The sequence below is a fragment of the Chlorocebus sabaeus genome, chromosome 12 (assembly GCF_047675955.1).
Source record: "Chlorocebus sabaeus isolate Y175 chromosome 12, mChlSab1.0.hap1, whole genome shotgun sequence".
NCBI lineage: Eukaryota > Metazoa > Chordata > Mammalia > Primates > Cercopithecidae > Chlorocebus > Chlorocebus sabaeus.
The window spans coordinates 30166206-30179010 of NC_132915.1; the positions used below are offsets into that span (position 1 = coordinate 30166206).

At 46.2% G+C, this 12805-nt stretch overlaps 1 protein-coding gene across 2 annotated transcripts in view; it reads left to right on the forward strand.

The window, feature by feature from the left end:
- Window positions 1-7340, forward strand: part of DMRT1 (doublesex and mab-3 related transcription factor 1) — a 134703-nt gene extending 127363 nt beyond the window's left edge. For both annotated transcript variants that reach the window (XM_007969398.3, XM_073022171.1), the window contains exon 5: window positions 6224-7340. In XM_007969398.3, coding sequence (XP_007967589.1) covers window positions 6224-6378 — 155 coding nt within the window. In that variant the 3' untranslated portion in view covers window positions 6379-7340. The remainder of the gene's footprint in view (window positions 1-6223) is intronic.
- Window positions 7341-12805: the final 5465 nt, after the last annotated feature.

Consider the following 12805-nt stretch of genomic DNA (forward strand, 5'->3'; position numbering starts at 1 on the left):
GTAAACAGACCTTGCGCTACATCCTGATAGGATTCTGGTGCGTCCAAAAGCAAGAATCTTCTCGCAGTAAGACATGGAGATTTAGATAGCTGACAGAGGAATTAAGGAAACTAATATTTATTGAGTAAACATTACTCCAGTAATCTTCACAACTATCTGTTACTACCCCCTTTTCACAGATGGGGAACCTAGGGTACAGGATGCTTAAACAATTTCCCGGGTACAAAAGGAGTTTTCTTAAAAGTCTAGGTCGTGTTCATTTTACTGGAGAAGAGAGGAGAGCAAAGAGTCTGACGGTCTGTGGGTTTCCTGCAGGATCTTGTTACTAAAGGGAATTAAAAGCCACCCAATGATTAGGTGTTAAGACTTAATATATTTTGGTTAAAACATAGTTTTAGAGTGACGTTGGCTGTTTAGATTGCGTATATCACCAAATGCGGCACCCCTGGATGGGACTAGGCAACTGAGTCAGTAAAAGTGAGTCAGCCCCTCGTGTGCACGGTTGCTCACCTCTGAGAGGGTTTAGGGAGAGATGTCAGTGGGAGGAAAGTTGCCACAACTGTCTGAGTTTGGGGGCAAGGGAGCAGCCTGGAGCATTACCATTGCTGACACGCAAGAAGGGTTTTTTGGAAGGCGAGGAGTGAGGGGAGAGGAGGTACTTCAAAGGGTGCTGGGCCCCTATCAGGGTAGGGCTGCTGCCATATGGACATGTTGATTATTCATGGCTTTGAGACGCGAGTTGCTTGTGGTGACCTCCTCTATGAAACAAGCAGGGAATGTGGGGACCCATCCATCAGCTGCCATGCTGTGGTCCAGGGGTGGGCTGGGGTGGGGTGGAGGTGGCACTGGGGACCCACCAGCTGCCATGCTCTGGTCCAGGAGGGCCTGGGTGGGGTGGAGGTGGCATTGGAGAAGGAACGCCTGGCCCTGAGCTGATTTTGCTTGAGTCCCTGGTGGGGTATAAGGCTGAATGCGCCCCTTCTTTCTCTTCCCTTTTTGTATACCATGTTAATATAAACAAAAAAGGCTTCTTCCCTTTGCTTATCAGTTGAACTCTGTAAGTGGGGAAGGGAGTAAGTTTGATGGGTGCATTATCACTTAGTTTCACAAGCAGCAGGGAAACTAATCTGCAGCTACAGTAGGACCAGACTGTGAGCCCAGGTTCTCAGACTCCCAGGCCAGTGCTCCCCCAACCTCTGACGTGCTGCAGAAGGATGCTTGCTTGGCTTCTGTTCCTTTTGAGAGTTAAAAAATTGTTCTATTATTATTTTGTGAATTGTGTGTACCTTATGTTTTACATGAAATTTAGAGGGAAAGAGGTAATGTTGCATTAATATGTACTTTTCTATTAAGCTCACCTAGTTTTTAAAGTATGCTATTTCCCAGTGCTTGCAAAGGTTGTGATAGTTGTATCAAAGAGGAAGCACTGATAATTTACCTGATTCCATCTATAGGATCTTTCATTCACAGTGATTGGCCAGTTCTCTCTACAGTATGCAAAGTGCAGAGCTAGCCCCCTTCAAAACCGATATTCGATTTTAAAGCTGATAACTAAGATATGGTGTTACGGAAAACACAATCCTATACTCCACTCTCTCATCACTACTCTTTAATTGCACTTGGGGGAAAAACACATTTGTTTCAAAGATCATTACTTTTTTTTAGTAAATTTATGGTAAATGGAGGAGATTACCAAAGGGCTATTTTTTTCTCAGCTTGTGGTTTCTAATTACATCAGTTACAGCTCAGCCTTCTTCTTAACTAGAGTGCAGGCATGAACTGGAAAAGAATGAGCTAATCCATGATAGATCAGGTGGAATAAAGATCTCCATTCATATCTTTACCTTTTATCCCTTGTTCTGAGTGCCAAGAATTAATGCTATTTGAAAGTACAAACTGAACCTGCCAAGCTTCAGACAGCTAAGATAATCCTAATTATTTTAAATGTTAGTGAGAAGGGCAGCAGTTCTACTCTGGAAAAGAGTTCTATTGTGAAACATTAAATATATGCTAAGTGGTATTGATTGCACATGATTTTATTTCCAAACACTATGATTGTCATGAAGTGAAAGAATTTGTTGTTTAAGAAATTTTCATCAGCTTTTCATCAGATTCTTTCTTATGCCTACAAACTCTAGGAAACTGAAGAGGCCAGCAATTTTGTCTGCCTTGGCAGTCAGCATCTAGATGAAGAGTTGCTAACAACTGAAAAATGCCACTTGTATTTTATTTTAAAATGGTTTCTTAGGAGTTTAATAGTATTTAACATATAGAGGAAGGAAAAATGTTTTTAAAGCATGAATATCCTGTTTTCTCACATCACTGGAAGAGAATTACTCGTTCCAGTCCATTGACTTCCAACAGATCATTCAAGTTAAAAGTCAGGGGTCTTTGCAATGTCAAAAGATTTAGCGCTTAGTGTTTTGTTTTGTTTTGTTTTAAAGCAGGTTTTCTTTTTTGACAGTATAAATATTTTTCAAAAAGAATACTCGTGGTTAGATGGCATCAAAATCATCTTGAAGTGTTTTTTCCCCTCATTGGTAAGAATGATCCTGTGTAAGGTTTTCTGTTTATTTTTAAATCATAATAAAAGAACATCCCAGTAGCTTCTGTAGACAAATAGGCTTCTTGAGAGAAAACAGATACTAGATTTGCTGGTTCAGACAAGGGTCAGCCTTGGAGGGTTTACCCACCTTTCATTACACGACAAAATATCAGATTGGCAAGTTTTCCTTTTTTTCTTTTCTTTCCTTTTCAGTCTCTGCTGTGGTGTGCAGAAGTAATTTCTTCCATTTCTGTAAATGCTGGGAGGCTATCAATGATTATAGGGTAGTATAATCCTTAATTGTTTATTGCCTGTGAATGCTTCCTGCCCCCAACCCCAGTGCAGCTGGCCCCACCTCCCTTCCCCAAGCACAAGAGCATTGCTAGTCACTAACATCTTCACTGATGGTGTGTTGAGCATCTCAGGGTCAATTATTCTTTCTTTCTTTGGGGTTATTCCCCAGAGTGGAATTACCAGGTCAGAGGGGCTGAACAGCTTTATGGTTCTTATTACATGTCACTAGATTGCTGTCCAGAAAGATTGAACCAATTTCTAGTGCTACCAATACTATCTGTTCCCCCACAGTGCCACTGTGACGCTAGGAGTTAGCATTTTTACAAAATGAACTAAGACAAGACTTTTGAGTTGAAATTAGCCTTGTGTAGGGCCCCTTAGAATCAAAGAGCGAAAAGCATCATTTTGATTTTTGAATTTTTAATTGGTATAAAATAATTTACAATAGTCAACTATTATCCTTCTCCTTCCAAAGGTTTAAGGAAACTGCATTAAAATGGAGAAGGTACCTTTGAGGGACGATCTTTAAGGATGGTAGTAAAAGTGATTTTGGACATTAGTCACTAAGGAAAAACACACTAAATCTTTTCCTATACTTAGAACTCTATGAGGTGCTCTACAAAAATGAGGTAAACAGATACTGTCTCTAACTTCAACAGCCTATTTTTTCAAAACAATGCTAAGCCTTGAACAAACATAAAAATAACATGGGTTTAAATTTTGAGTGGAGAAACACTGTAAAAATACAGCTGTTTTTCAAAACAGGGTGAGTTTTACATGTTCTCTAGAGTGCAGTCATGCTTTAAAAGTATGCTTGGACCCCCCCTAGTCCATGCAGGTAACATTCTGCATGCTTTGTGGCCCCACTCGCAAGAATATTTTCTAAGAAAATATTCATAAGGCAGGTTAGAGCAAAAGGGGGATATTGTCAAATTCCTTTCTTTTGCAAAATTTCCACTCCTCCCTTTTAGTCCCAAGTTGGCTAAATGAGGAGAGAGCGTCTCCCAGTCAGCGGCTAACTGGAAACAGGCCCAGGGCTCTGAACATGTTGGGAGAACACATACCTATTCCTTTACAGCCTGTGCATCAGCTTGGCAAAGGTCCGTTGCTTTGCCTCCTTAAACTCACACAGGGATTGGGAAGGTTCAGCGGCCAGTTCCGAAATGTGTGCCCAGGAGAAGGTTGGTGCAGGGGCCAGCGCATGCCAGAGTCAGACTAACCGGTACAGCGCTGCCCTTGACAGCTTGCACAGGATCCCTATGTTAAACAGGGAGAGTAATTCTCTCAGTGAATGGTTTGAGAGTGAAATACCTCACTGAAGTATGTGTGTGGCATCCAGGTAGTAGTCAGCAATGTTTACTGTTATTCCCCATAGCTTCTATACAGAGAAACTTCTGTCACTGGTTGGGGTGGGGATGGGGACATTAACTCACGGACTCTCCAGGAAGCTCTTAGTCGGCTCTCCAGATCTGTATAGTAACTGGAGAGATCTCAAAGCAGTCTACTGCCTTTGGAAAACATTTCTCTGTATATATATGTATGACAGCCAGGTGCATGTATACAATTAATGAATCACCTTGGATTTGCAGGGAATTTAAATGCATATAACAATACAAATTAAGTAAGATACTTTTATGAACTTTAATAAGATGAAGGCTTCAGATTTCCTAGGTTCCTAGTTTTGGTTGCTATATTTATATATGCATATGCATGCTTTTTTGTTCTAAAATACTACTTAATGACTCCCTTTAAATTAAAAAAAATTATTTTCCTATCTTTTAAAGCTTAGAAACTTACCCTTTGCTTTTTATTTAAATTATTAAAGACTAAACAAATCTATCAATATAAAAAGTAACTGCTTGTCAGGAAAATTGCCTAAATTGTTTTTCAAATTTATTCACTTACTGAATTTTCAGATCATCTCTTTCCTTATTGGATATTGAGGTACAAAACTATCCATTTGTCTATCTGTCTACCCCATATGTCACACTGGAAGAAGGAGGCTTTCTGAAATAATTTGGTCCAGTGGAGTGGTTAAGGGTCTGCTTCTTAAATCGCAGCTCTGTTCTTTTATTTCTGTGTGGTTCCACTAGCTGCAGCAAACCTTTTCCAAACCCATAACAAGCGTAAATAGTGTTCAGTTGTAAAAAGGTCTCTTTTCAGCATGGTAATATACCTTATTAAATTCCAAACATAATAAGTATTGATGGCAAACACATCAGGACCCAGTACAGCTTCTACTATGATTTAGTTCCCTACAAATGACTTCAGCACTCAGCTCCCAATGCATTTTGCTAATTACATCATAGATTTCCCTATTGATGAACACAAGCTGAATTAACACAGGAGCACTAATGTACCCTTTCACCATTATTGTTGTACAAGAAGCCGTGGCAGATGCTGGCAGTTAGTTACACAAACATTAGTATTAACGATTGGCCATTTGGAATTGGTGACAAACTACTGCCCGGCAGAATCCTGAGGCTGAAACCAATCAGGAAGTTAATGAGGAGAGAAATTACCACTGCAGCTTCCCCTTAATTACATTCACACTAGGCAGGAAGGGAGTTCTGGGGGTGGATCTAAACTCAGCTAAGGTTAAGAAGGTCAGAGACCCTTTTGCTTAAGTTTTTTATCTACTGTGGCTGCTAAGGTTGCAAAAGTTGCTTAACACATTATTACTTTTGCATCCTTCATATTTAATGTGCGTTTTCCAGTAGAGTTTTATGTTCATAGATTTGCTTTCACAATTTGTATCTGACTTCTATTTTAGTGTGATGTAATTTATTTACTTTTTTGTGTTTCTAAAAATTTTCTCTCCCATTTACTGCCTTTTACTTTTTAAAAGTTATCTGTGCTGACATCCCCTTCCCCCCGTCTTTGTCCTGGTATGCCATGAGGAATAATAGGAAAGTTAATAGCCTATCAACTTCATCTGCTGTATCTTGGAAAAGTAGGGTGGGTTACCTGTCATGGTGGAAATGCATGGGTGGAGTCTTGCTTGGGGTAATTTGTCAGATGGATCACTTGACAAGTTTCATCAGCATCCTTTGCATAAAGGGGAGGAGTCCGGTGAAGGGTGGAAATAGTTTCCCAAAGAGGATGCAGCCGACTTGTTTTGTTTTTTTTAATGAACGTTAAAGTGGAACTCTGCTATCTAGCTTACTCCTTTCGTTAAATAGGTATACTGTGTAGAATACTATTTTTTTTATTCTAAAGAAATGCTAGGGGTTTTAATGAGTGTCTATAAAAACACTTTCAACTCAGAATAGAAATGGAGAGCGCCACTTTCTTTGTTGTAACCTAATTGAATACTGAATGTATAAAGACCAGCCACTTTTTTTAACGTACTCTTCTCCCTTTCTCTCTCCCCTCACTTCCCAGTATTCTCGCCGCCCAGCAGTCAAGATTCTGGCTTGGTTTCCCTCTCCAGCAGCTCTCCTATTAGTAACGAGAGCACAAAGGCAGTGCTCGAATGTGAGCCTGTGTCGGAGCCCAGCAGCTTCACAGTCACTCCTGTCATCGAGGAGGACGAGTGAGCAGTGCCTGCTGCCGATGGCGGTTCACTTGGAATAACAGGCTTATTCCACTTTCCATGGGGTTTGTTAATATTTTGCATTGACTCATACTATCTTAACTGTTGAGAACGTGTTTGGTTTATATTCCTTAGAGTTTAGTCCAGAGGCTGTAACACATTTGTAATACTTTAGGGTCTGTGACTACCATCTGCACGATTTCAGTGTTTTGCTCACAGAGTTTAAATAATAGTGTTCATTTTTTAAATGACACTGGTTTCATGTAGTTTTCAAGAAATAAGATAATTCATTCAAGTGAAGCCATTTGTGTGCCTCTAAATGAGTCATAATTAGATGTTACTTTTAGTTTTAAAATGAAATCTTAGGTGCCTTAGGGTTTTTTTTTTTTTAAGTATTTTTTAAAAACTTGCAAAGATATAAATTTAGCCAAGTTACCTGATGGGTGAGAAAAAAAGAGCAGTCAAATTAGTGATTTTTAAGAAGTCTGCTAAATGGATATATTGTGTGTGTTGCTGTTGGAAATAGCCCCACCCCATCCTTCCAATCCAAAACGTAACTGAAATACAATCAGAAACATTAAAGCCTGTAAAAAAAAAATTGCTGCGTTTTTGGTAAAGGGTGTAATTTGAAAACAGTGCAATTTAAAGTGACCTTAGTGATGCAGCGTTCCTGAGTGGTGGTGTAGAATTAGTTCATCATACATTCTTTCCACTACTGGAAAAAAATGGATGCAATTTAGACTGTTGTAACCTTAGGTTGTAATCTGATTTGGAAATAAGTACATCTTTAAAAGTTACTACAGATTTGAGTTCATTATTTTGTTAAAAATTGCTATGCAGTACTTTGTTATGTAACAGAAGCCATCCTGAAATGAAAGTAGTCTAAAAAAAATTCATTGTTCTGCTTAGTTGCAGCTGTACCTGAAATAAAAATGTTATTGATGACTGAATTTTCTTGTGTGTATATTTGGTGAGCGGTATTAAACAGGAAAAAAGAAATTACTTGTATTTTCTTCGCTCTGTGCTTTGAAAACATCTATTTGATTTCACCCCCATCTGTTGTAATCAATAACCTGACCATCTTGTTTTTTATTAAATGCACTTACTCTTAATTTCATCCACCAGTGGTTTTAGAGAGAATAATGTGGAGTTACCTATATAGGTTTGACATTATAAATCACTTCTTGGGGCTGAATCGTATAGCGGTATCGATTGATCCTGATATATCACAGAAATTTACTGTCACTTCTGTTTTCAATTAAAGATACAATCAGTCAGATAATGACTTAATTGGATTTTACAGAAGATTGAGTTTTATTGCCCAGTGCTTTACGAGTTTAGTTAAGGAAGATCATTTTATCACACTTGTCAGGCTGCTGCTACTGCAGCCGTGTGCCCTTCGGCGGGCGGCTGTAGCTGTAGCTATTGTGACGGCTACGGCGGAGGCTGCGGGCGCGCGGGGAAAGGAACCGGGCCGCGGAGTCGTCACCTCCAAGGTGTTCTTAGTGGACTCCTGGAAGATGAGTATCCCGCGCTCAGCTCGCCTGCGTCTTCGTGGGCCCCTGCCCACTGCCCCCCTGCCCACTGCCCCCTCTATTTCTTTAAGTCTGGCTTTTGAGGATCCCCAGAGTCTTGCAGCTCCCGCCATTCCGCAGATAACCCAACACACTAATTGTGACCCGCGGGGTGGTTGGAGAAGCTCCGCCCGCCTCCTCAGTGGGAAAGTGCCCCTCTCAGCACTGCCCCCTTCAGTGCCCCTGCATTTCTGGAAAGTTAGGCAAGGCCCAGGTAGGCTGCCAGCGCGCTCTCAGCCTTGACTGAGCACCTTTTGGGCCTCTGGTGAGCCCCGAGAGCCAGGTTTGGCTCGGCGGAGCTGGCGTGGGTCGCGCAGGCAATGCGCATCCTGGCCGCTTGCACCCTGGGAACTAGGCCTGTCCAATGGTCAGCCATCCCCCTTTTTGAAAAGGCCCTTCTAAGCCCACCTGCCTCGCCTAACGCCGAGTTTGGTGCTGCATCCGAGCGGCCTCACGGGGTCGTCTGGAACGGCCACTCCCAGCGGGAGGGGTGGGCCCTGGACCTCCGCTGGCCACGCAAGGTCTCAAGCTGACCGGAAGACCCGGCTTCTGGCCTTTGTGCAATAGCCCCAGAAAAGCGGGGTCTGGAGCCTTCCTCCCACGCGTAGTGGGTTGGAGGGACGCTCAGGTTTCCTCGGGTGGTTAGTCTTGACCCAGGAGAGTGCAAGACAGGCCCAAGGTCTGGCCTAGGGGGACTGCGTTATGAATGTCCAATTCTAAACACAAGGTAGAGCACAGACAGTGCATCTTGACGGCTGGATTTTAACCGTATTTTAATAAACACATTCGAGGGGGTGTCAGTTTCCAAAGCTCTGCCCCCTTCCGCGGGGGGGATCCATGGTGTGTGCAGTGTTAAGAGTGCACAGAACGCGTGTGTACAAGTGTGGGCGTGGCAGGCGTCGTGTGATCGTCCGGCGCACTGTGCGGATTGCCCAGATAGCCTTGACAAGTTTTGCAGATGTTTGACTGCTACGGTGTGGGTAAACCGTGGCAGGAGCGCCAGGCCTAATTCTCCTGAACTCTTGATGAGCGGCCGCTACTCCACGAGGGGCTAGAAGCAAAGGGAGCACACGCTTTCCCCCAGGCCGCTTCCAACTGCCGCAATGGCTGAGGGCGCCGGTGACCCCTCCCCGCTTCCAGCGCACTTGACCCTCGGACCGACAACCCACCTTAACAAGCAGGCCTGCCGGGTTCGCGCCGCCGCCCCAGGGCCCTTGGCTCATATTCTACCTCGTGTCTTGCAGACCCTGCGCCACTGAGTTGGAGCCCAGGACGCCCTAGGTGACACTCATCTTCTTGCTGCCACAACCACCGTCATACCTACAGCTGGGGCTCCCTCCGTTAACCACGCTCAGAGACCGCAATCGGGGACAGGGGTGGGAGTCAGACCCACCTGGCCTGCACTGCGGTTTCCCTCGATTCTCGCGAAAACAAGACTCCCGCCCACACATAAAAAAGCAGCCCCCGGCCGGTCGCCAGTGACTCACGCCTGTAATCCCAACACCTTGGGAGGCTGAGAAGGGCGGATCACTTGAAGTCAGGAGTTCGAGACCAGCCTGGTCAAAATGGTGAAACCGCGCCTACCAAAAATACAAAAATTAGCCAGGCGTAGTGGTGCACGCCCGTAATCCCAGCTACTCGGGAGGCTGAGGCACAAGAATCATCTGAACCCGGGAAGCGGAGGTTGCAGTGAGTCGACATCGTGCCACTGCACTCAAGCCTGGGCGACAAAGTGAGACTCCGTCTCAAAAAATAAATAATTTAAAAATGCAGCCTCCTCCGCTCCACTTGAACTTTAATGCTGAACCGGTTTCCTACGTATACGTGTATCGCACCGCATTTTGACGCTTTGCACCGAGTCGCATTAATGGCGCTTTTGAGAACGCTTTGTCGCGCTTTACAGAGAAACTGTAAGGGCAGCCTGTGGAGGAGTAGAGGATATTCCTTGGCTTCCCCCGCTAGGCCCTGTCCGCCGGGCGGGTTAGGGTCGTGGCTGTCTGCCCGCGCGCCGCTGCCCCTCTGGGAATTTTGTCCGGGAAACTGGCGTGGGGCGCTGGCTCTCCCTTCGCCCTCCGCGCACACGCGGACGAGGCCTTAAATCCGCAGCCTTAGAGGCCCTGCGACTTTGAAGCTGGGCACCGCCAACAGCTCGCGATTCTCACCTTTAAATGTCGCCCCCTTGCCCCTCCCCCGCCCGCCTGCCCTCGGAAGCGCGGACCCGCCTCTACTCCACCACCTGTTTAAGTTCCTCCCCCTCGCCGCTCCCCCAGGTCCCCGCCCCGGTGCAAATAACCAGCAAACTAACTTTTCCACAGTTGAAAGCCGCGGCCCGCGAGGCCGGGGTGGGAGGGGAAAGCGGGGCGTGTCGGGGGGCGGGGCCCCGAGCACTCCGGAAGTTGCCCCGCCCTTGAGGCTCCTGGGCCAGGAAAGTGAGGAGAGGGTCCGGGCCTACTTTCGGCCGGGTGGGGCACTTCCCTACTCTTAGTTCCCGCGTCGCCGCTGGGCGCCTCGGCCTGGCCTCCAGGCTAAGTTCGAGCCCACTGTTCCTGGGGTGCCGGCAGCGCCGGCCGTTTCCCTTCATTACTCTCGGGCCCCTGAAGCCGAACGCTTTCCCAGAAGCGCGCACATCCGCTTGCTTTCCCTGCGGCTGGGCTTTGTTCGGGGACGGCAAGGGAGGAGGCGGGAGGCTGGTGAGGTTTTCTGGAAAAGGGGCTTGTCCCGAGGAAGAAGTGCCCCAGAGCCCTGAGAGCAAACGCTCTGGGGAAAAGAAACTTTCCTTGTCCCTTGAATGTTGCTCAAATTACCTAAAATTATTTTTTCAGCGCTTGTGTTTTAAAGTCGCAGGGTAACGATTATCTTAAGACTTAACATCAGCGCTGCTCATTTTACGTTGGTGGAGACGTGTTTTTTTCCTTTGCATTTAGGGTGGACCGGGTCTGCGACCCGTCTCCCTCCCTTCCAAGATGGTGTGGGGAAGTGGCCGACGCCCCCCGCCGGACTCACGCCCTTCTACTCCTCGGCGTCGGGTGTGTTGCGGGCGCTACCGACAGGGGAGCGAGGCTGGAGCTGGACGAGGGCTGTGCCCAAGGCCTCCAGGAACCGCGGCCCAGCGGGGAGGGCCCCAGGCGCGCGCTTTTCCAGTTCCTTCGAAAGCGCGGGGCTGAGGTCGCGGCTGTGGGCCCTCAGATGAAGCCGTGCTGTAGCGACACCTCAACCCCACAAAAGGCTGGCGCTGTCTTGTATCCAGGTTGGGTCTGAGGAATCCGCAAGGGGGAGAGCGCTGGCTCCTAGACGTGAGCCGCTGCTGGCTTCGAGAGTTCGAGAACATGAAGGACCTGGCTGCTCTTGCCCGGTCGGCTTAGGGCCAGTGAGGTCACAGGCCGTCTGCTCTCCCTGTTTGTCCCCAAAGGCCTCGGCACCTGGGGATCAGGAGCAGGCCTCAGACTGCGACCCGTCTCTTCCCCTACCAAAATTATGTGGGGACAACAGTCCAGGACCATCCCCCGTGTTCAGTGGTGTCCTGGGCCGCTCGATGTGGATTCAGTCGTCTCCCCGACCCCCAGTGGCCTCTGCTCTCCACCCCTCACCCCGGAGGGCGGCTTCGGAGATCTCATGGGGGGTTTGCATGAGTCTGTCCCCAACCAACTGAGGGAGAACCAGGACACTATTGTCATCTAAAGAAATTGATTGCTGGATGCCCCACCCCCTGGCTAGACATTCCCCCAAGTCCTTTCAATTTGAAGCTGGCCGAAGAGCGAGGTCGAGAAGCCGACCGGGTGAGAGCTGAGTAGTTAAGTTCACGCACAGGGAGAGGGGGCAAGTTTTCCTGCTTTCACAGTGGTTCCTCACGCTCAGGCTTCCAGTGTCTGCCTGCACTGACATCACCGTGATCGTGATGAAAACAGTAAAATAGGAAACCTGACCTCCCCTTCCATGAGAATCCAGCAGAGAATTTCCTGAAGCGTTATACATCCGGGACAATCGGAAACTGTCTTTTTGATTAAGTATTAGTTGGGATGAGGAGCACCGACCAGGACTCCCAGATCTGGAGTATCACTTTCTCAGCAAGTGCACCTTCATCCTGAGCTTTTACATATACACACACTCAGCGATTGTGTGTGCCGAGAAAGACCCACAAACGCACATTATTTTTCCCTCTTCCACGATTATCTGCCACAATTCTACTCAGTTAATTGCGGTTTGAGAACACACCATCCAGAGGAGAGCACCAATGGATCTAGTCTAGTGAGGTTACATTTACTTGTAATCCTCCCCCTTCCCTTTCCAATTTCTTTGATGATTTTTCCCATAAGTGTGTAAGCTACTGGGACTTAGTAGAAGCAGGCCGCTCCTCCTAAATGTGATTTGGACCATATGCTTTCTACATTCATTCCCGCTTCGGCTTTTCTTCTCTGCACTAACTGCTAACACGTTATAGTCACCTTGAAATTTCCTCTGCTATTTTCCAATTAAAAGCTTAATAGCCCTGGAAACGGAGTTCATGTGGTGAAGTTTACCATAGCCCCTTGTTCTGAAAGGCTTTCTGCTGGGATCCCATTATGTGCTTGAATAAACCCTTTCTGCAAACAGAAATGGGACTCGGGGTTGTCAGGTGTTGGGTTACAATAGACTTTGAGGCAGGGGACATTTTACCAACATAAATACAAACCTGTCCCTATAGGGAGATGTTGTCAAATACTGGGATATGGAAAACATTCCCATCAAATATGAGAAAAGGATTACTGCACTATATCAAATGAGTATTTAGATCTCAGCCCCCGATGTGCACCAGAGTGAAACGGGCCCCCGGGACCAAATAATGCCAGACTGTTTGAGTGGCAACGAGATAGGGTGGCT